Source organism: Xiphophorus couchianus, chromosome 7 (genome assembly GCF_001444195.1).
Source record: "Xiphophorus couchianus chromosome 7, X_couchianus-1.0, whole genome shotgun sequence".
NCBI classification, from domain to species: domain Eukaryota; kingdom Metazoa; phylum Chordata; class Actinopteri; order Cyprinodontiformes; family Poeciliidae; genus Xiphophorus; species Xiphophorus couchianus.
The window spans coordinates 26,798,992-26,821,113 of record NC_040234.1 but is presented as its reverse complement, the minus strand read 5'-3'; the positions used below and the strand labels follow the sequence as shown (position 1 = coordinate 26,821,113).

Genomic DNA, 22,122 nt, shown 5'->3' with positions numbered 1-22,122 from the left:
TCAGTGTGTTTATTGGGAATGTATGTCATAGACCTTCACAACATGGTTCATAATTATGTAGTGGAGGAAAAAAAGTTTTGTTTTAACAAATAATAATATGGAAAATGTGTCTTCTCTCCACTGATACTCCTATCTAAACCCGTCAATCTGTCAATGCAATAACTGTTAGTGATGCACTATATTAGATCTGGAGCTAAATGGTGACTTGATTGTTAGAACTGCTGTCTTGTACCAATAGGGTTCGGGGTTCAGTCCTGGCCTGGGATCTTTGTGTAAAGAGTTTGTATGTTTTCACACAGGACATATGGGTTCTCTCCCTCCTGACCTGGTCAGAACCAGCACCTTACGCTTTACTTCGTCCAGAGGGTCTGGAAACGTTTGTTTCCTGAAGGCGTGGCCCCTGTTGAAATTTGAAACAATTGGATCTGATTTTACCCAATCGCTAATGTTTGGCCGTGACATATGTAATGTGCCAGCTTGATGAAACATGCTGAAAATTGTGTGTGCCATAAACAACCCTGTAGGGAGTAGGATCAGATATCTTAAACATTCATCTTGCTCTGACTTTAATTGCTCAACATTTGGAAGCAACACAGACTGAACTGCTTCATTCCTCCGCTGCCATTGCCAAACTATAACCTTATATTTTCAGACTGCAGTTCTAAAACAGAGCAGAAAATTGACGTCATTGTTAACAACTCTTCGTTTTGTTCCAGGCAACGTCTTCCCTCCTGCAGCTCAAAAACCTGCGTGCCAGGTTCATTGTTCAACTTTCCTTCTGAGTTGCCCTCAGGAATCAGTGTGTGCATCGATGTGTGTGTCGGCATAATGGCCTGTGATGAATCAGCAACCTGTTGAGGTTGTACTTGTCTCTTTTCAAACTACCACTGGAAACAGGGACGAACCCTTCCACAGTTTAAAGGATTTGAACGGTGGACAGACTCCACAAATCTGGCCTAGTTAGATACGCAGAGATCCTGGAGGAAAACCTTTTGGAGGTTCACCTTCCAGGAGGGCAAAGATCCTAAATATACATCCAGAGCCACAAGGGAATGGCTTAGATTAAAGCCCATGTGTTAGAATGACCTAATAAAAAAGGGGTTGAGATCACTTTGGATGGGACTATTGGTAAGGGAGGTATTTTTGTTACTGTCCGAAGATGCACAACCAACCCCACATCTGTGAGGTTGGTTAACGTGTTAGGGCCAACGCCTTGGAGATATTGATACTGTTCAGTCTCTAACAGAACCCTGAACATATTGACTTACATGATCCCCTTTGATTTGGTTTGAATCCACACTCCCTTTTAAAAATGAATCCAGATTAACTGGAAGTCAATCCCATGAAAGGAATACTGACATTTCTGCCCACCAATACTCTAAGATAACTACTGTCAGCATTAACCCCGTTAACCCCACTGTGTAAACAGCTTTTCACTGATTGAAGTAAACCCCTTGCACGCAAGTCCTAATGAGCATTATTGTTCCCGTGGTAACCATATTAGTGAAATTGGCTTATCCAGATCAATTGTAAGATCACTGCCCCAACAGATGCCCAGAAACAAAGACTGTAAAGATCTACCAGTTGTTTGTTGTGAAAAGACTGATGATGTAATGGAGATGTTGGGCCAGTTTCTAACTGGGACACAACACACCTTTTAGACTGGAAGGCCATTTTTTTTTACCCAGGTACAGTTAAGATGCACATGGGCGTATTAGGGCCATTGTAGATAAAAAGAGGAGTAAATTTCCACCAAAAAACTCAAATATTTTAGATTAACTTCAAGAATTTTCTAGAAAAAGCTTGGAAACTTCAGAGCTGGAAAGAGTGAAAATGCGAGATAAGAAAACTCTGAAATTTTTAGGATAATCTCAGAAATTAAAAAATAAAATCCTTTGGAATTTCTGAGTTTGAAAAGTTAAAAAATTGCTAGAAAAAAATCTGTAGGATTAGACATTTTCTTGAAACAAAATAAATTTAAAAGGAAGTTTCAAAAGTTGAAAATTTCCAAGTCAGCATCCATTTACAACGACGCGCTAGGATCATCGTTTCCAAATGAGTAAATTCTCAACTTTTTCTGAGTTTCAAAAGTCAAAAGTTTGCATCTTTTGAAACTTTAAATTAAGTTTCATTAACTCATTTCTAGCAATTTTTCAACTTTTCAAACTCAGAAATTTCCACGTTTTTTTCTAGAACATTTTTGAGGGGAGTCTCAAAATTTCAGAGTTCTTATGGTGGAAATGTATTCCTTTTTTCTATCTAGAACGACTCTAACATGCCGTTGTAGCAATGTGATTATTTAGCTCTAGAACAAGGCTTTTAACATCCTTGCTGAGTAAGTACACATTTTCATGTGATCTCAGTAAGTTGTGCTGTGTTTAGGTCTCACAGGATTTTCCTTTTTAGTTCAGATGGAAACTTGCCCTTCAGATGTCGCCATAAACACTTTGCCAGTTCTAAAGCCAACATCATGTAGGCACAAAAACTGAGGTGAACTAAACTGATGCGGACATGTCAGTAAAACAAGTAACACACTCTTAGAACAATTTTATTTAAACCTTTAAGTATAAACATCAAAATTACACTGAAGGGGGAATGTTTTAAAATAAAAGTTTCAATAATTGCCCAATATTCGATACTGAATCGTATTACTTTTTTAAAAAATCGCAGACAGTGAGATAAATCAATGACTTTTGTGGACATATTACATGTTAAATGGACTCACTTCGAACAAAAAGAATGAAGTCTTTTTTACAGTCAGATTTCAAACTGCAGCTCAGTCTGACAGTTTTTAAGGAAAGACCCTCAACATCTTAAACATTTTGACATTTCCTGAAGCCAAAAAGTGACTGAAAGCTGAAAGACTTTTGCAAATGCACAAAAAAACAACAAAAAACAATAATGTATTAAAAAGATTTGAAATGTGTGGCATCAGTTTTATTGTCCAAGTTAATTTTGGGCTGTAAAAGGCGCCTATTAAATAATAACAATAAAAATATTATCACTATAAGGAACAAATCTGCCCAGACACTGTAAGGCAGCCAAACCCACCACTTCTTTGATTTAAGTTGGACATGGTTAAAAAAGCACATCTTACTAAAAAAATTTAAAAAAGAGAAAATGTACAAAGTTTTTAAAGAAAAATAAGTACAAATACTTAATAGATCATTTGCTTGTAAATAATCTCTCTCTCTATAAAATAATGAATTTATTTTTATCATTTATTATTCGGAGGAAATTAACTGGGATTTCTGGAATTTTGAAGTTGTTGAGAGAGCTGGGACATACTTGCTGATTAATTAATTTATTTTATTTTATTTTATTTTGTTTGCAGGAGTTACAATAACTTTCTATTTCTAAACCCTATCGGCTACTCTGTTTTATTAAAATCAGAGACAAATCTCATGTGTGTTTTTGCACTAACCAGTTTATGTTGCATTACTTCCTGAGATGTAAAAACAACCAAAATGTAGCATTTAAGATGCCTAATAAAAAGCTGAGGTGTGAGTTGGGGAGGGAGGATGTGTCTCACCAGCGGGCCGCTGTTGTTAGCCTCCCTGAGATGAAGTTCTGTAATATCATGAAGAAGAAAACTTTTTCTCAGGGCAGGTTTAAAATCTGAAAAACTATTTTTGGTCCTACTTTATGGAACAATCTAGCTTTCCAAATTAGATCTGCCCACAGCCTGGATCATTTTAAATCACTTCTTAAAACTCATTTTTATTCTTTGGCATTTATTTGAAGTAGTGTTTCGATGCTCTGTTTTTATTCATTTGTGTTACTGTCGTTCTTGTACAGCACTTTGGTGCAGTTTTATACCTGCTTTTAAAGTGCTATATAAATACATTTGACATTGACATTGACATTTTACTGACCCTAAAATCTTAAAACTGTAGCTTCAAAATATAGGTAGACATTGACTTCTACAGGCACTTAAAGAGTCATATTGATTTTTATCCTAATTTTTATTCATATCCATATTTTACCTCTGACAGAGCAGATGAATCCTGCTGAGGTGGCACGCTGTTCATGACCAGGTGGCCATCAGTGACATTCCTAACAAAATGAGGAAAACCTCCTAAAACTTAGTGTGAGAGCTGTTGTTTTTATTCATCACTTCAATCAACACGAGGGAGGAACTTTTTCCACTTCAACGCCATGCGTACACACCCACACACACACACACGCACACACACACGCTAGTATAAACGCAAGGCGTTTGTACCAGCACCTCACCTCATCCTGCTGCATCCATTCAAAGCCCCCTACACCATGTTTCTCATTATAAACTGGTCGAAGCAAGTTCGGGACAATTAGTGCAGACTCATCCCACTGCTCCATAAACAAAGTGTCAGACCCCAGCAACTATAAAATGGGAGCAAATTGCAGCAAAAGAGCAAAAAAGACGGCAACTGGGCCAAGAAGAAGAAGAAGGAACAGACTGAGAACCTGCAGGACAGACGAGAGAACGATGGCTCAGAGAAGAATCAGCGGAGGAAAACTCTTCATCACAGGTGAGATGGTTTTTTATTTTCTGTGTTTTAACACACACACACAAAAAAGATTCATGCAATATTATACAAAACGAAGAGTCTATGAATGTAACTTCCTGAGCTGCAAGAACAAGATACGTGGTCAGAGTTGAAACCCGCCTATGGAAGTCTGATGATCAGCAATGTCTCTTAAAATTTAATATTTTGGGATTTTAAAATATAAATCTGACCGACATTTAGGTAATGCTTCTTCAATAAAAAGATAAACCATAACAAAGCCAAAACCAAGCACAGAGTTTGGCTGGAACAAGAATTTCACACAATCATAGCTCTGAGCAAAAATACAACGGTTTCATGGTTTTTAGTTAAAATTGAAGAAGAACAAAAGTGATTTGCTGTGAATTGATTCTGATACACAAATTTTTAAAAGTTCTCATAATTCTAGTATGAAAAACCACTAAAGCTAAGAATTTTTAAGTGCTTATTGCACGTTATGTTGTTACATTTTAAACTAATTGAGTTATCAGCGTTTAGTGACACAGCTTTAGCTTCTACATCATCACGGTCTGTGTTTTTGTGCAAGTAAAAGTCAAAGTTTTCTGTGCTGGGAGAAAACTCAGGGAAAAGTGTAGCAGCCTTTATTCAGCCGACTGACTGGCAGTGCACAGCAACAGATGGGGAAGGGAGAGCACTTCCTCTAAATGAGATGCCTGAAACATGACTGGAACATTTTGTGACTGTCAAACTGCTACTTCTTTAAATGCTGGAACACCTTGATACCAGTAGCTAACATATACTTAGTAATAAGTAATAAGATTTACCAGAAACAAACCATATTTAGACACCAAAGATACAGAACTCAGAGTCTAAAAGCGGTCTTGTCTCTTGCGCCCTGCTCCAGCCGTGTACCTGGTGGCCATGTGCAGAGCCGTGCCCGTCAATGACCTGCTCGACCGAGCCTCACAGCGCTCCGACAAAATGCACTCTCTGAGCACGCTGCTCACCCAGGAGATGGTAAGACCTCACTGCTGCCTGATTAAACCCAGCCAGATCACTTCTATGGCTTTCACTAGATGCCCTTGTGCTTGAGTGAACCCCTAGAGGTCCACTGGTTCTTGATAATGTTCAGAGATGTTGTCTTCTGGACATTGTGATGATCACCCTTTTCTTCTCCTAGGACTCTCACTTCCCTCCTTACGGTAGGATGCAAATGCCTCGTCCTGCTGACTGCCACACCTCAATTCTACAGACGCCCAATGACAAAGAGCAAGCTCTGCAAGTTTCTGTAAGTTGGTCTGAGTTTTGCTCTTTTGTGAGCTTTTCTCTACTGAGAGTCTTGTCTTTGAACGACCTCCTCATTGCTCTTTCATGTGCTGGCTTATTCTCCAGGAGTCAGATCTGATGTCTCTGGCCCGCTCCCTGCTCCGAGGCTGGGTGGATCCGTTGGCGGTCCTGTCTACCAACGCCATCACCTTGCCTCACCCAGCCAAAAGCAGCATATCAAGCAAGATACAGGAGCTACAGGAGCATTCTAAAAGCCTGGCGGACGGTCTGGACATACTGTCCGGCAAGGTGGGCAAGACTTCTTACACTTAGTGTTTTGATAAAATGCTCCCCACTTGTACCTCACCGGCCTCCCTCTGCTCCAGATGGGTCCCGCCGCTCAAACCATCTCCTTCCTGCCTTACACCGGTGGGACTGACCTGGGCCAGGACCGGGTCACCATACTAAACAAGTTCAACTTCCTGCTGTCCTGCCTTCGCCGCGACTCGCACAAGATCGACAGCTTCTTGAAAGTCCTTCGCTGTCGTGCAGCGAAGTTGCAGCCCGAGTTGTGCTAAGGCCAGCGAGACTCTGGGTGGAGTTCTGCTTCTTACTATCTACTAACTTAGAGCTAGCACTTGATACCTTCAACGACATCCTAATTGTTGAGTAGTAAGTAGTGTAAGTTTTCAGAGGATGGAGATATGGAGGAGTTATATAGAAGACAGAATGTTGAACTTTTAGCAGTTACTCAAAACACTCAATGCCCTAATTGTTTTTCGGGGTAAACCATAGGAATTTGGTCAAAAAGGACATTTTTAATGTTTTTTTATAGGGACAGATTTCTATTGTTAATGGCATCATATCAGCTGTAGTCATTGCTGCCTTTTTTTCTTTCCAGCTGGTCTGGCATTACAAATTGGCCATCATTTCCTAACCTAACTCAGTAACTTCTGTATCGTCCATATCTTGCCTCCTCCTTGTCTCGTCTTTCTCTGAAACAGTTCCGCCCTCAAAGTCAGACTCCCCAACAGCTGAGCGCTGAAGCACAGGGTTTCTTCTTCTTCTTCTTCCCCAGTTATACTGTGCAGCATTTGCACTTTAGATTTATTCCCCCCTTCAATGCAGTGCCTGTCACTGAATTGTTTCCTTTAAGTCTGTTTATCAATAAATACTATTTCTTGCACAGTGAATATTTGTCTTTTTTTCAGTCGAATATCAGAAAGGCCTCATTCCTAGAATGTATTACTTGTAGCAGAAACTGTCTCCATGGTAACATGAAGGATTTTTCTTTTTCTTGTTGGTAGAAATATATCTGGAAAATAGCTACATGGTTCTGATGATGCTTTTTGGTACGTAAATGTTCACAGATGGCCAAACTCAGGAGCTGAATTTGGTGATATTTACAATTGCAAGGATTCTACCAGAAGCCCTTTGCTGCCATCTAGTGGTCAGAGTTATGCAAAGTAATGGCTAAATTTTGCCAATGTGCAACAGAAGTGCCGAGCTGTTAACTCAACATTTCTCCCCCAGACGCCTCGGCAGTTGTTAGCCACGTTCTCTCAGTTTTTGTGGCCTACCACTTCAAGGTTGAACTGCTGTTGTAAATTTGTAACAAAGGCATTTCAAAAACATGAACTATGTGTCAATTATAGCCCCACAAACACAAATACTGCTCTTGAAAAACGTACCGATTTCAAATATGATTCTTTAGGACACCAGTCACATATACATGCGATTTATATCAGTGGTCCCCCACAAGCAGCAGAATGAGTTAGAAACAGCAGCAACAGCATCGGAGTTGGTCGTCTGGACGCGTCCCCCCCTTACGGTCCGCAGCAAACAGGCGAAGTCTCGACCGGTCCGCGGTACTAAAAAGGTTGGTGACCACTGATTTATATCACTAAGTTTAGTGATATAATTTGAAAATAGGATTAAATGTGCAGTTGCACATTGTAGCTGCATTTAATCCTATTTTCAAATTAAGTGATATTTATAGATGCTTTCGTTGAACAAACTGTGGAGAAAATAGTAAAACCAGCAATCCCAACAATACAGACAGTTTTGGAGACTTTAAACATCATCAGTATCATACGGCACATTTTGAAAATAACAACCTCAAAGCAGGTATTAAACCAGCTTTCTCTCTTAAAAATTTATTTTTCTAAGATTAATATAATATTCTAATCCTAAATATTTTGCATTTGATAGCTGGAAATTCAACATAGATCACAAAATAAAGGTTTGAAAACATCTGTCTGTGTGCCACTGGTCTACATAATGTGTTTTATTTGGTGAATTAACTGTAATAAAATAACTTCAATAACCTACTTGTAGCACCCCCCCCTCCCTCTCCTGTTTTAAGGGGGGCCGCAACAGACAGGTAGGGGCCGTGACAGAACTTGCTCCGCCCCTGTGTCTCTCCACGCTTCCCGTCGCTGCGCTGCAGCTCGGTATTCACAGCTCAGCCTGTTGTGGAAACACAGCTGAACCGCCGCCGCAAGCCCTGTAAGCCGACACCTGTCTGCCGCCTCACCGCCCACCAAATGCGCCTGCTGGAGGTCCTGCGGCCTTCCTCCTCCTCCTCCTCCTCGGACATGAGGCGCAAACAGAAGCGGAGCGGAAAGCCGCCGCTCCCCGACCGCTTCGACATGTCCAGCTTCGAGGTTTCCCTGCAGCAGCTCAACGACCTGCTGACGGACGACAGCGGCTTCTACAGCTGGCCCACCAAACACTTCCACGAGGTTTACCCGCGGATCTACATCGGCAACGCGTGAGTCCCTGCTCCAGACACACCGGAGCCATAATTGTTATCCATTTCTGCGCCATAAAAATCCATCGTTAAGTGGGTCATAAATAGAGCAACCTGCAGTATTCATATTCAGGTCACGCTCGTTGAACCACTTCCACAGATTTCCTGTCATTATTCAAGAGTCTTATTAAATTTAACTGAATAAATGTGACAAGGTGAAATTCCTCCACGGTTTATTCCTCTTATTGCTTTGTAATTATTGTCAGTCAGTTTCAGCAAGTAATTGTTAAAGATATTTTGATGTTTAAAAATGATGTTGGAAAACATGTAGGACAAATGATTTGTTATAATTATATTACTGGTAAAATATAATAATAATAATAATAATAATAACATTGATAATGATTAGTTGTATTATCTCAGGATTTAACATGGAACCTCTACATCTTTCTAGAAAATGAATTTATTAAAGTGAGTGCTGTCTGTTTGTCGCTTCTCTTGTTTGTGGAACAAAAATAAATTAGTGCAGCGAAGAAATGAAGAAACTTCATCTTCAAAACCTACAGGAGCTCAGATTAGATCGGATCTATGAGAGCAGCTGAAAATAGCTGCTGTGCTTCACCTGTCCTCTATAGGAGGAAATCATCCCCGGAGCCATGCTCCATATTTCACTGACTACTTCCTGAATCCTGCAGCAGGAAGGAAATGATATTTTATTGGGATTTTATGGGATTTTTATGTGGAGGGTATATGATAAGCAGGTATATTCAATGGGTGGATGTTTCTTCTGACTTTAAGTATACACATTTTTTTTTTTTGGAGGGGCACACGTCACGTTTTAAGCAGGGATGAGACATTCATTGATTACATTTTTTTTTAATGCTTTAAAAATGTTAAAACAATCAATCGAATTTTATTTTCGCCTACAAAGGTTCCGATCGGACCCGTTGTGTTCTGATGTTTCTGGTGCGCCCGAAAATCTGACGCACAAGCTACATCCGCTAACAACAGCGACGGACGACAAAGCTGCCTCTGTCGGCCCGTCGGGGGTTAATTTCTGCTTAAAAAAACCCCAATAAAACAATCTGATTGGACGCTGGAGAAGACTGCGGTTGTGTTCAATTTGTGCTAAAAGGAGTTAGCCTATTAGTGAAGCTATTCAACTAGTATCTAAACTAGCATCTCCATGCTAAACACGCTGCAGCAGCACAGACACCCACAGTCCTCATTCCTGAAGAAGTTCCATGAATTAAGATTTCCTGAAACACTGGAAAACTGAACGGCTATAATAGTACCAGCACCAATCTGATGTTTGAAGAACCTAAATAACAGATTAAAATGATGCATATATTTGTTGTATTGAATAAATAGACAAAAGAATATCTATTTATTCAATAATCTAGCGGCAAAAAGGGATTTATAATGGAAAATGTTGCTTATTTTGGCAATATATAGAATTTAATTGAATTGTGATTACAGATCCTGCAATTACTTGATTATACATTTTAACCAAGTCGAATGCAGACACAGCTGTTCATTAATATTTTACAAGTTTGTTAATGGATAGTTTTATCAATTCATTTTATGCTACAACCGGCTCTTTACAGGATTTAGTGAACTTCATGAGCCCAAAATGAAAATGAGTTTGACACGCTCACTGTAGAAAATCTAGAGAGGGAGCTGAAGATTAGGGTGATGGCAAGTAGGCCAGCCCAACCCAGAGAGAGAGGAATTTATCATAGAAGTTAAACATAATGCAAAGCCGGTAAAGATACGTATATACCACAAAATAAAACCTAGAAAGGTTCTAGAAAGTACTGACGCTGGTAAGCCGAACAAATTCTGATTTTTTTTTTTGTAGAACATTTTGAAAAGCACGTATCTCTTAATTATGTTCGGCAGAGTGAATGCAGGAACAAATTTCTTTGTATAAGACATATTCACACTCAACAGTCTTTTTAAGAGAAAAAAAAAGACTTGAAATTTTTCCATCTCCTTAAAAAACCGTAAATATACACAAAGTGGAGCTTGAGATGGAATATTCTAGAAGAAAATACACGTCTCAGCTTTTCATGGCAAAAATTAAAGCAATAAAGACAAACTCTAAGGTGTCATCTTCTTTTTATAACTCCACCTACGTTTCAAAGGATTTAAAGAACACAGAAGAAGAGCGGTCACGGTTGCCAGGGAACCACTAAATTTAGGACGGTGGATCAGGGTGAACAGAAGACGCGCCCACGCCTGGCTGCCTGGCGGATGTTTTGATCTCTGCTGTGTTGCCTGACTATTTTTAGCTCTTTGGGTTTGAGAGGACGGAGGTGTGAAGCGACGCGGCAGCAGCAGAGGTTCACAGTTAAATGGAGCGCGTCTTTGTTCCAGCACAAAAGGGATGCAGGGAGAAGGCGGAGGAGGGAAGAACGAGTTCCGGTCCTCCGAAAGGCCAACGACACGCCGGCATGAAGGAGACTGAGATCTGTTTATATATGTTATGTTGGATGTTCAGGTCTTATGTTCAATTTTTATTCAGGGGTAAACAACACAGAGAAAAGTCTCAATCTCATGTTCATATGTGCTTCTGCTTGAGTTCAGCTACTTTCTGACAGACAACATGTTTGGTGAAAGCCAAATATTGATCGGCACCAAAATAAGTCCTGCAGCTCTAAGGCAGGGAGCCGGGGCATCAAGTACAAAGGTTTCCATGGAAACGGCTTGAGCAGGAACATTTAAATCCATGGCTACAATCACACAGCAGGCAAATGCAAACTACACCTGATTTTTTTTTTTCCCAACTGTGACCCACATCCGACTTTTTAGCGGCAGTCTGAACGATCCCGTCCAAAACCAAAAATCAGACCAGAACCACGTCCACATGTGGGACTAAACCTATTGATTTCAAACAGGGGTGCACCGAGTTCCTTAATTTTGGGAGATCGGTGGTCAGCCGATCTTATTCAGCGATTTTATCGTCTAAAAATCAGCCACTGTCCTCTGTGGCTCTGCAGTTACAGGTTTGACTGTTGGCCCCGTCCACCGAGTCGCGTCTGCATGTTTGCGGTTAACAACAGACACCCCACTGTTACCAACTCAGCAACTTTCTTGTTATGTTTAGCAACATTTCAGACACAACAAAAAAATCAGCATTGGCCGAAATCTAAACCGGCAGGTTCAGACCTTGTAAAGATCGATGATCGGCGCTCGGCCAGAAAACTGCCATCGGTGCATCCCTAAAATTCAAATCAGTAAAATTCATAATCTTAAGAATGCTCCTCACAGATTTGCCTTCTTATTTAGATTTGTGGCGACTAACGTGATGCGCCTCAAGCGCCTGGGCGTCACTCACATCCTGAACGCAGCAGAAGGAAACTCCTACATGCACGTCAACACCAATGCGGAGTTCTACGTGGGCTCAGGAATCACCTACCACGGCATCCCGGCCAACGACACCGACCACTTCGACATCAGCATCTACTTCGAAGAGGCGGCGGACTTTATCAAGAAGGCCCTGGCATATAAAAGTGGAAAAGGTACAATGTAGCAAAGACAGACTGACACGCATCACTTCACTAGAAATACGACGAATCTGAAACTTTTTGACAAACGTTTTTGTTTTCACTCTGAGGTGTAGATTGCTTTCCATCAAACTGAAATCGCTCGCATTTTCCCGTCTCCTCCAGGTAAAGTGTACGTGCATTGCAGGGAAGGCTACAGCCGCTCGCCCACTTTGGTCGTCGCTTACCTCATGCTTCACCAAAAAATGGACGTCCACACCGCTCTGGCCATGGTGCGGCAGAAACGAGAGATCGGACCCAACGACGGCTTCCTGCGGCAGCTCTGTCGGCTAAACCAAAGGTTGGCCGCCGAGGGGAAACTGTGGAACAAATGAGAGACGCGAGTCAACAGAAATGTGTCGTAGGAAATTGAAGTATGCTCAGCTGTACTTTGTTTGCTTTCCGCTTGTTTGAAGCTTGAAGGGCCCACAGGCCGCTGAGAACAAGCTCAGAACAAAGTGAAACGTTTTGACCGAGGGTGATAACAGGAAGTGTTGTATCTACTGTAGATTAACACACACACACACACACACACACGCCCACGCTGCCCTGTGTTGTGTCTTAGTTATACAGAAATGAACATACCTCCGGGTCATACACTACCTGATTTGACCCATTCAGATCAGGTAAAAAAAAAAAAAAAAATCTCCGATTTTTTTATCGGCGTTGTGTGAATTTAAAAATATTCTTCCAGGCTTTCTACTTTACTTCAGCCAAATTGGAAAATTCACTTACTCATTTACGAAGAGTTCTAATGATGACAAAAACTAAAAATAATATATGTCTTCAAAAATGTGTTCTGTCAATAACTCAAAGTTAGGTGAGTTTGCATGGAATGACCCTTTTTCATAAACATTGCTTATAACTTGTTTAGCATAGAACAGATTAATTATTGTTACATATTTTCTGAATATCAGATTTATTACAGTTCAGTAGTTATTTATTATGTTCTGTATGGTTTGTTGTGTTTTATTGATGATTATCAGTTTAGTTAATAGGCATATAATATATTATAAGAAGTAGTGAGACTTTAGATAGTGTTACTGTCACATCCAGTCTAATTTGTCCTCCACCCGTCTGTCCCTGGGCCCCTCATATTGGCCCCTGTCCTGCTAACACTGCCTACTGTCTCAGTCACAGCCCCTCCCACTGTGATTTTTAATGTGGAAAACTACAGGATTTTATTACAGTATTTTTGTCTAATGTCTCTTCTGAACTCTTTGAACAGTGTGGCATTCCCGTTTAGAAATCTGCCTCAGACGTATTTCTGAATTATTTCTTGTGGTTTCTGTGCTTTACAAAGAATTTATCACTTTTGCACAGAAAGCAAAAGAGAATTTATATTAATGAAGAGAATGGAAAACATTGTTTAGATGTAGAATTAGACGACCGTTGAAATTGGCCTGGTAACTATGAGAGTAGCCCTGCGACAGACTGGCGACCTGTCCAGGGTGTACCCCGCCTCTCGCCCGGAACGTAGCTGGAGATAGACACCAGCAACCCTCCCGACCCCATTAGGGACAAGGGTGAACGGAAAATGGATGGATGGATGGAACTATGAGAGTAGCCATTTTAAGCTCAACTGTATACATGGACAAAAATACAATGTTGAATTAGTATAAAATTGTCATGCACAAGGAAGCATGTATGGGGAAAGAAAAATTAGTAAATTGTAGCATTCTGATGTTGGTCTGGCCATGAAACAAAAAATCCTTAAATTCTTTGCTTTAGAACACAAGTGATTTTTATACAATACAAATTAATTAAATTATTAGAATAGTAAATGAAAAAATTAATACTGGTACACAAAAGACACGCAAAAGAATGAAAAAAAAATGAGTTTAAGCCATTTTTATACAAAGAATCTAGTAGACAATGCCTTTTAGCTTAGCATAAACTCTGCATTTTGTAGTTTGCGATGAGCCGACAAACCTAAAACCAGTGAAGTGTTTAATGTTGTAAATATCACTCTCCAAAACATCAAAATTATACTAATTGTGTAATTAGGGTTACAAATAGCTAAATAATTCGAATAAAGAAATGGCTTTTAGCTTAGCATTAGTACTGTTGTTTTTGGGTAATTAGCCTAAGTAGCCTCAAACCAGCTTTGTGTTTGGTGTGAAAAGATGAGAAGTGTAGCAATTTATTCCTCTAGCTCTAAAATTTCTGTAAATATGAAAGTACTGTGTATGAGATTAGTTCTTAATTAAACTGTTGTAGCTTAGCTTAAACATTAGGTTTTAGAGTCCGTGTTACGCTAGCTAACCTAAAGGCAGCTTTGTTTTTTGTGCTTACACATAAGAGAGGTAGCTTTAAAATCCAGTATTTCTAACAATATTAACATAGTTAACTGTTGACTAATTTAAGTAAAATGTCAGTTAAGCACCTGCAATAAGAAAAGGATTCCCATAAAAACTGTTAATAGATGTTTCTTTCACATACAGCAGTGCAGCTCTACTTTGAATGTAACTCTACTGCTGCCAGAATGTCAGAAAGTCAAACTGCAAGTTTTTAACTTTTTAGTCAACACCTTTTGCACAATAGAGTGTTGACATGTTTGTATTTTTGGCATCTTAAATACAATTTTATATTGTTAAGTTGCATGCTTTGTGACATTTGTCAGCCCAAGTGTTGCTTACAGTCCTTAATGGACACAGCTGCGTCTCTGTGTGTTAATGTGCATTACTCAGTGTGCATTATTTGTCACAGTGTGCTCTATTGTGCCTATATCTTGTGAATCATGATGTACTTTACTGATGGTGTAGCCTAATTGGTCAAATCAGAAGACTTAGATTTTGACTCAGCTTTGATGAAGTGCACTTTATCTAATGACACTTGAGATTGTTGTTGCTCTCTTTTCATACATGAAATAAAAAATGTAAAAATAATACAGCCGTTTCCTTTAATTGTTTCTTCTCTTTGTTCTTTTCATTTTTCTTTTTACAAAAAATAAGTTTTGTATGGTTTTTAAGGTTGATTTTTATTTTACGGCGCTTTGTGACTTTATGTCTGAAAAGCGCTTTACTTACTTACTTACTTACAATTCCTTGCTCACTATTTATCCTGAAAGTGAGGCAAAACAGTTATTAGTCTTCTATTGTCAATTTGTTTGAAACTTACTACGTTAGAATTTGACTGTTCGACTTTATTCAGCTTTGAAAATAGCAGGACATGACTGTCTGTTGGTAACCACGTTGTCCTGAAGAGGGCGATACAGGACTGCTTTGGTTTTGCTTAGATCAGTATGTTGTGTCAAATAGACCAGAGGTCAAAGGCCAAAATTTCAAATTTTGGTCCATCTCAGGGTGGCAAAATCTATCTATCTTTTCTTTCTTTCTTTTTTTTTTTTAAAGATGCATGTCTCTAGATAATATTTTGGTATGATAGTCCTTCCAAAGTGGTAGCTGACTCATCGTTATCAGCTCAAGAAGCTAACAAACCAGCATGGACAAATTCTATTTTTGAGAAACTGTTTCAAAAACTGTTTGGTTCTCCAAAGAGACCCAGAGAAAAGTGAAAAGTAAGAGCTACTTCTCAGTCCAACGCTCCAAACAACAGCTGTGAACAGCATAATGAGAAGCACCAACATGCTGAAGGCAGGGTGTCAGAATGAGCAGAAGCTTCTTAAAGAGACAGAGACCAATTTCAAGGCATTAAATTTCGTATTTCTTTCAACTTACTTCTGATATAAAGCATTTTTAGAACAGAAGTTACTTGACGGTGCTATAAAATGGCTCTATGTGCCTGGAAAAAACATAATACTGCTTCTTTAAAGTAATTTATGATACACAAAATAAGTTTATCATAAACTTAGAACTACTCTCTCTTGTGACTGAAGCGTTAATAAAATCTTGACTATTGAGTCCGCCACTAGAGGGCAGACTAGTATTTTAAACGGATCTTATCGATGGCTGCGACTTTATCATGGTCTCTCATTCATTAGAACGATCCAATCTCCTCTGCATTAAGCCTGTTGATGTGTGTAATTCAATAAAATATTCTCTATTCCTCTAACCACATGCTCTCATATTTCGGGCGTATTTCTTGTGTAACAGAATTTCTCTGAGCACAAACCAAAACTCAAAGTTTTAACAGGGTCCATGATATCTCTTGTTAAACACGTGTGTGCATCTGCAGGACCCTGGACGTGGGTCGCCTCTGCCCTCCTCCCACCCAACTGTTATTTCTCTGACCGAGTTGAAACAAGGACACGTCTGCCAGGGTAGCAGGGTAATGCTCTTACGTAACACCAGTCTTCATGAATGGATCAGCGGGGTGAGGCAGCCACGGGGTTTAGTGTCTGATCTATTTTTGGGAAATTCTTCTCAAACTGGTAGAAATACATTAGCCCATAAAGTGGGACGCACACAGCCAGTGGGCCAGTGATCAGGAAACGACCAGACGACGAAATGACTTTATGTCACTGTCATAAATAATATTTGTTCACATATTTGTTGAAACTGTCACTATAAGACAACAGTATGGTATCAGACAGATCATATGGAAATCTGGATGACAAAAGTCTTCAGTCTGGTGTTTTGGTTTCGACTGGCCTCTCCTGTTTACAGAGACTTCACAGTCCATTTGATTTGTTGTTTCTGTTGTTTTGCTTATTTATTTTGGATATTTAAAATGTCCGATGTTAAATGTTCATTAAAGTTTAAAGTTTATTGATCTTGGAAAATGTGTTCTTGCATTATTAACTAGCATATTTGAAAATGGTCTCAAAACGACAATATTATCGTTTATCACAATAACTTCTGGGACAATTTATTGTCCAGCAAAATGTGCTACCTTGACAGGCTGAATCATGAGATGGTGATATGTTCTGACATATTTGTTGGAACTATTTTTAGTTAAATTTACATATTGCAGCACTAATGTATAAACAAGGGTATGTTATGTGAAAGAGTCGATCATTCATGATAATCTATAACATAAAGAAACTCAGAAGCAATGTCTACTAAAACCTGCTCTATCAAACCCATTTTGATGACTCCCTGGAAGCATTTTGCCCTTACAGGAAAAATCTGTAATGGATGTCCTGGCCTGTCAGACTGCATCTCTGTGCAGGGGTGTAAGCCTCTCTCACTGGCCCCCCCCACACACACGCACACGCCCTCACACACACACAGGCTATCTGTGCCGGTCTGGGCAGAGAGGGATTTTTGGATTGGTGGAGAGCAAAGCTGCTCACTGTTGCATCATCTCCACCACAACAAGGTAAGAGCAAATTTGACGTGGCCTGGCTGCCATGACGGCGAAGGTTTGGGAATAATTTAGCCGTCTGCCTCATTAAAACGTAATCAGTTGGGTGGTTCATGGATGCTTTTGATTCTAAATTTTAAATTACCGCCCCCCAAAAATGTTGGTTAATATTTCAAGCATGTTGAAACTTTCACTTAAAGCGCCTTGGTGCTCTTTCTGTAATGTTGTGTTACTTTTGGTTTTAATAAAGACTTAGATGACTGACAACTGGATGCAGTATTATTCATGTCTGCCATTGATTATTGCTATAACAGATTTAGAGTGCATGACATAATATTTAGTTTAATGGAGAAGTTTGTGGATTTTGTCCCTCTAACAATACAAACTGGAGTTTCTCTGATTGGAAAACTTGGCTGCAGTTAAAGCTGGAAGTCTTTTAGCTTCACATTGCTACGAGTTATGTACATCTAGAAACTGAAATTCTAGACACAGAGTCTTTGGACTTTAACTGGACCATTCTAACATGTGCCAATGCTTTGGTCAAACACATTCCACTGTAGCTCTGGCTCTCTGTTTAGTTTCAGTTTCCTGCTAACAGCTAGCCTGACTGTTGTCTTCCTACACAATTCTGCTCGATTCTCATCTCCTTCCAGTGCTCAGTCTGGCATTTCTCCCAGTGACCTTGATTTGTCCAGTAGAAATTCTACCGGGTCAATCAGCGAACAGAAGGAGAAGTTCTGAACGACGACGTCGATCTCCTGAGCTGGTTTAGAATTGCAGTCTGAAGGATGGTTGTAAACAGTGCAGGGAATTTCTGGTAGCGTCAGACTGGCACATTACGTACATCACGGCAAACCTTAATAGTTGGGTAACTATAACATTTCAACAGACTCCACGTCTCCAGCATCGTTTCTCCTCAGCTGATGGTCCAAATCTTCTGGATGAAGCAAAGTGTAGAACAAGGTGCTGGTTTTTAAGAGCTTAACCTCCATCCTTCAACTCTGGCTGTCTTCACACTCCCTTGTTAATAAAAGCCTTCCTACCGAATGATGCTGCCACCACATGGCTTTCGGGGTGGTGTGTTCAAGGTGATGTGCAACGTTGGTTTTCCTATTTAAACGTTGAATTTTACCCTATTTGTCCTCATGTCTGCTGTGTTCCCTCTACATGGTGTGTGACAAACTACAAGCAGGACGTCTGTCTGTCTTTCCACTATCACTTTCTTCTTGTCAGATTTGTGAAGTCTCCAGCCAGCAGCTGTCCTGGAAACAGATTCTCTGATCAATGCTGAGCTTGTCTGGTGGACTGATCCCTTCAGGTCGGGGGTTTGCGGAGGAGATGGGGTAACTTGGCATCTCGTCTCTGGTTGATGAAAGGATCAAGCAATGGAGGGTTGAGGTCTCATCAGCTGTGACACCTGGCTTTCCTTAAGCTGCTGTATTACTTCATGGTTTTAGTTTACATGACAGGCAGCTTGTAGATATATTTATAAATGGCTATAATTTGCCGTCTGCAATGTCATAACTGTAAACAAGTTATTTGGGAGTTAATCAGGACAAAATACATTGTTTTGTGGTTTTTTTTGTCCCTATACTTTAAAATATTTTAGTTTAATAACACTATTACACAGCACGGGGCGTGTTGTGGTGGCGCAGGGGGTTAGCACGCCCCACATTTGGAGGAGGCCTTAGACCCGCGGACGTCGCAGGTTCGACTCCCGGTCCCGACGACCTTTGCCGCATGTCCTCCTTCAAAAATGGTGCCGGCTCAGCTGGCTGCCTGCAGACGCAGCTCCTGTCGTGTGTGTGTGTGTTAATCTGTGTATAAAAAATTCTTGCTGTAACTGCGAAATAATTTCCCTGCTGGGATGAATAAAGTAAGTCTTCTTCTTCTATTACTGAACCTTGATAAATAGATGTTGGTAGTGATACTATGTGTTATTTCCGTCTTATTTCCATTTTTAGACGATGTGACTGAACAGAGCTCTGTGAAATGTTCAGAGTTTGGGAGGTGAACTTTGAAGCCAGTTTGGTTCTGGATTTAATTTGGGGGTGTCAGAATAAAGAAGCGGGGATCTACACTCAACTTTAAATGATCCTCGCAGACTTCAAAGTAAGCAAGTGAACGTATGGATGTGGATTTATGACTAATAAACATCTGTTAACATATGTTTTACTTTCAAATCACATCAGAAAGCAGAATAAAACCAAACCCTGAAGATTCTTAGCTCCATTAGGAGGTTTTAGACCAACATCATCTCATCTCATCCGTTCCATTATCTGGATCAGAATTGAAACAGGAAGTGTTGTCATACGTATTGATCATATAAACGTTGCCAACATCGATTACGTATTGATTGTGTGATAGCAGTGCTGGTCTCTGTGGGTTGATAATGTTCAAACAGCCAGTCCTTCTCATTGTGGAAGAGGGAATATAAATATTTAGGCTGCTAACAAAAGGTTAGTTCACTAACTAAAGCCAGCTTGCTAGCTTTAGTTAGCGAGCTGGCTAGCTAGTTAGCATTTGAGGCTAAACATTTAGCCTCAAATATTTAATTTGAGGCTAAATATTTAGCTTACAAACTAATTATAGTTGTAAGTTAAATACTTAGCTAGCCAGCCAAACATTTAAAACATTTAGTTTGCTAATAGTTAGCAAGCTAAATATCCAGTTTGGAGCTACATACTGTATTTAAGTTGCTTGTTCAATATTTATTTTGAAACGACGACGTCCAAAAACGACTGACTTTGAAATATGAACCTCAATTTTTTTCTCTCTCCTTTCATTTTGGCTAAATAACTTGTCATTAGCAAACTAATTTTTGATTGATTGATTGATTGAGAGAAAAACACAACAAACAAGTTTCCTGTGTGATGAAAAGAGTGTGGTGGAGGTTCAGTTCTCTGAAGCCTCACAAGTATTCAGTTTGAAACATATTAAAATGACTCTTAATACTGGAGGTCATTTAATATCTGCCAGAGCAGCTTTAATCCCACAGCGCCATGTTACCTTGTTCAAACACAACACTTGGCTTAGCGGTTAATCCTGACCTCTAGCTCTTTGTTCTCATATAGAATGTCGGCCATGTTGTTTTCTGGTATTGGATCTCAACCCGCTGCCTCACATGTATCTACAAACTTTTGAACCTTTGCTCATGTTGCAACCATAAATGATGGTATTTTATTCGGCTACGTGAAAGACTAACAAAACGTTCAGCATAATTGGAAAGTGGGAAATCTGAACAACAGGGTCTCGTTTTCTATGATGGCGTTTTCAAAAGAAAGAAAAGAAAAAAAAAAGAGTACATTTCTGCCAGAAAACTGACATTTTAAAGGAAACAAGGTAATTTCTGAAAAGTTGCTGGAAAATAATTCAGAAATTTTGAGATTAATCTCAACAATTTTCTAGAACAAAACTTGGAAATTTCTGAGTTTGAAAAGTCTGAATTTCTCCCATTCTCAAACTCTGAAAATGTCCAAAAGTCAAACATTTTTGACTTTTCAAACTCAGAAATGTCCTTCTTTCTCTAGAAAATCTTTGAGCCTAATCTCAAAATTTTTTGGGATGGAATTTACTACTTTTTTTTTTTCTTTTCCCTGATATTCCGTTGTGCCTTTGGTTTTTGATTCCGGTTTATCACATAAAATCAGTAATCAAATTGATCAGTCACATCTGGTTGAGGTCGAAAGGGCTAAATAACTGCTGCCTTCCCGGTCAGAATTCCCCTTCAGATGCACAAAGTGGACAGACAAACGTCAAATACTTTGATGTAAGAAATGTCTCAATAAAAAAATAAAAAATAAAAAAAAAGTTTTAAACTATCGGAATGCTTTTCTCTGATTGTGCCGACAGTGATTTGTCACAGAAAACAAGAGAACAACGGATCCTGTTTCCTCTGAACCGTTATCTGAGTGGCTCCAGGCCAAATCGGCTCAGCTTTTAGATCAACAGCTAGAAGAGGAAAACTGTGGCTTCTTGCTAACAGGATTTGATGAGCCCAGCTGCTGGAGCTGAGTCTCACATGATGCTCCTCTGATTCACTAATCAGAGCCTGTGTGTTACCAAATAAAGTTAGTGGAGAGTCGCTGCAGGCCGAGACGACACAGGCCGGCTTTTATCACCACCGCTGCCTCAAAGAACAGAGAAGCACGCAAAAGATTTCACATTTTGTCATTGTATAAGATACTACTTTGTTAAAATAATTAAACAAAGAAGTATCATATCTTATAGAGTTAAAATAATTCTAAAGGAAATGAAAAAGGATGTACGCCGGTCAGCAGGACAGAGAGCTGTACGACGGTACATTAGAGCTGTTGTAGAAGAAAAGGAGTAAGTTTCTACCAAGAAACTCAGAAATTGTCTAGAAAACAAACAGGAAAGTTTCTAAATTTGGAAAGTAGAAAATTTGATTGAAAAAAATATATTTTTTAGATGAATCTGAGACATTTTTTTAAAAAACGTGGAAGTTTCTGAGTTTGAAAAGTCACAAATTTGTTAGAAAAAACAGAAAGTTTGGCATCACTCTCAGAACGTTTCTAGGAAAAACATGAAATATTTCTGACTCTCAAAAGTTGAACATTTTTTTGAAATTTTCAAACTCAGAAAATTTCCAAAAGTCAAAAATGAACACACTGGAGTCTAAACCCATTCCATCGTTCTCTGGCCTGCATGTTTAACGTCGTCCTGATGACAGATTTTAGTGTTTAGTAGGAAACGCAGCCCAACATAGAGTTTATCTAACAACAACTTGTGTGTTCACCACTGTTCTCTTGGAGGGCACACAGTGTGACATCACTAACAACCCCTAGTTTAACTGTCCTTTGTATATAGCGACGCCCAACAGCAACTTTAAAGGATT

General features: G+C 39.5%; 2 protein-coding genes across 2 annotated transcripts; both read left to right on the top strand.

Moving 5' to 3' along the window:
* The first annotated feature begins 4,387 nt into the window (after positions 1-4,387).
* prl (prolactin) lies at positions 4,388-6,949 on the top strand. The gene is made up of 5 exons (XM_028021912.1): positions 4,388-4,514; positions 5,395-5,507; positions 5,671-5,778; positions 5,883-6,065; positions 6,143-6,949. Exons 1-5 carry the CDS (start codon positions 4,472-4,474, stop codon positions 6,332-6,334), a joined length of 639 nt encoding a protein of 212 aa, XP_027877713.1. The 5' UTR covers positions 4,388-4,471; the 3' UTR covers positions 6,335-6,949.
* A 1,198-nt stretch (positions 6,950-8,147) lies between these two features.
* On the top strand, positions 8,148-14,944 carry LOC114148299 (dual specificity protein phosphatase 3-like). Its single transcript, XM_028023476.1, has 4 exons — positions 8,148-8,529; positions 11,800-12,032; positions 12,183-13,474; positions 13,619-14,944. Exons 1-3 carry the CDS (start codon positions 8,303-8,305, stop codon positions 12,389-12,391), a joined length of 669 nt encoding a protein of 222 aa, XP_027879277.1. The 5' UTR covers positions 8,148-8,302; the 3' UTR covers positions 12,392-13,474; positions 13,619-14,944.
* Positions 14,945-22,122: the final 7,178 nt, after the last annotated feature.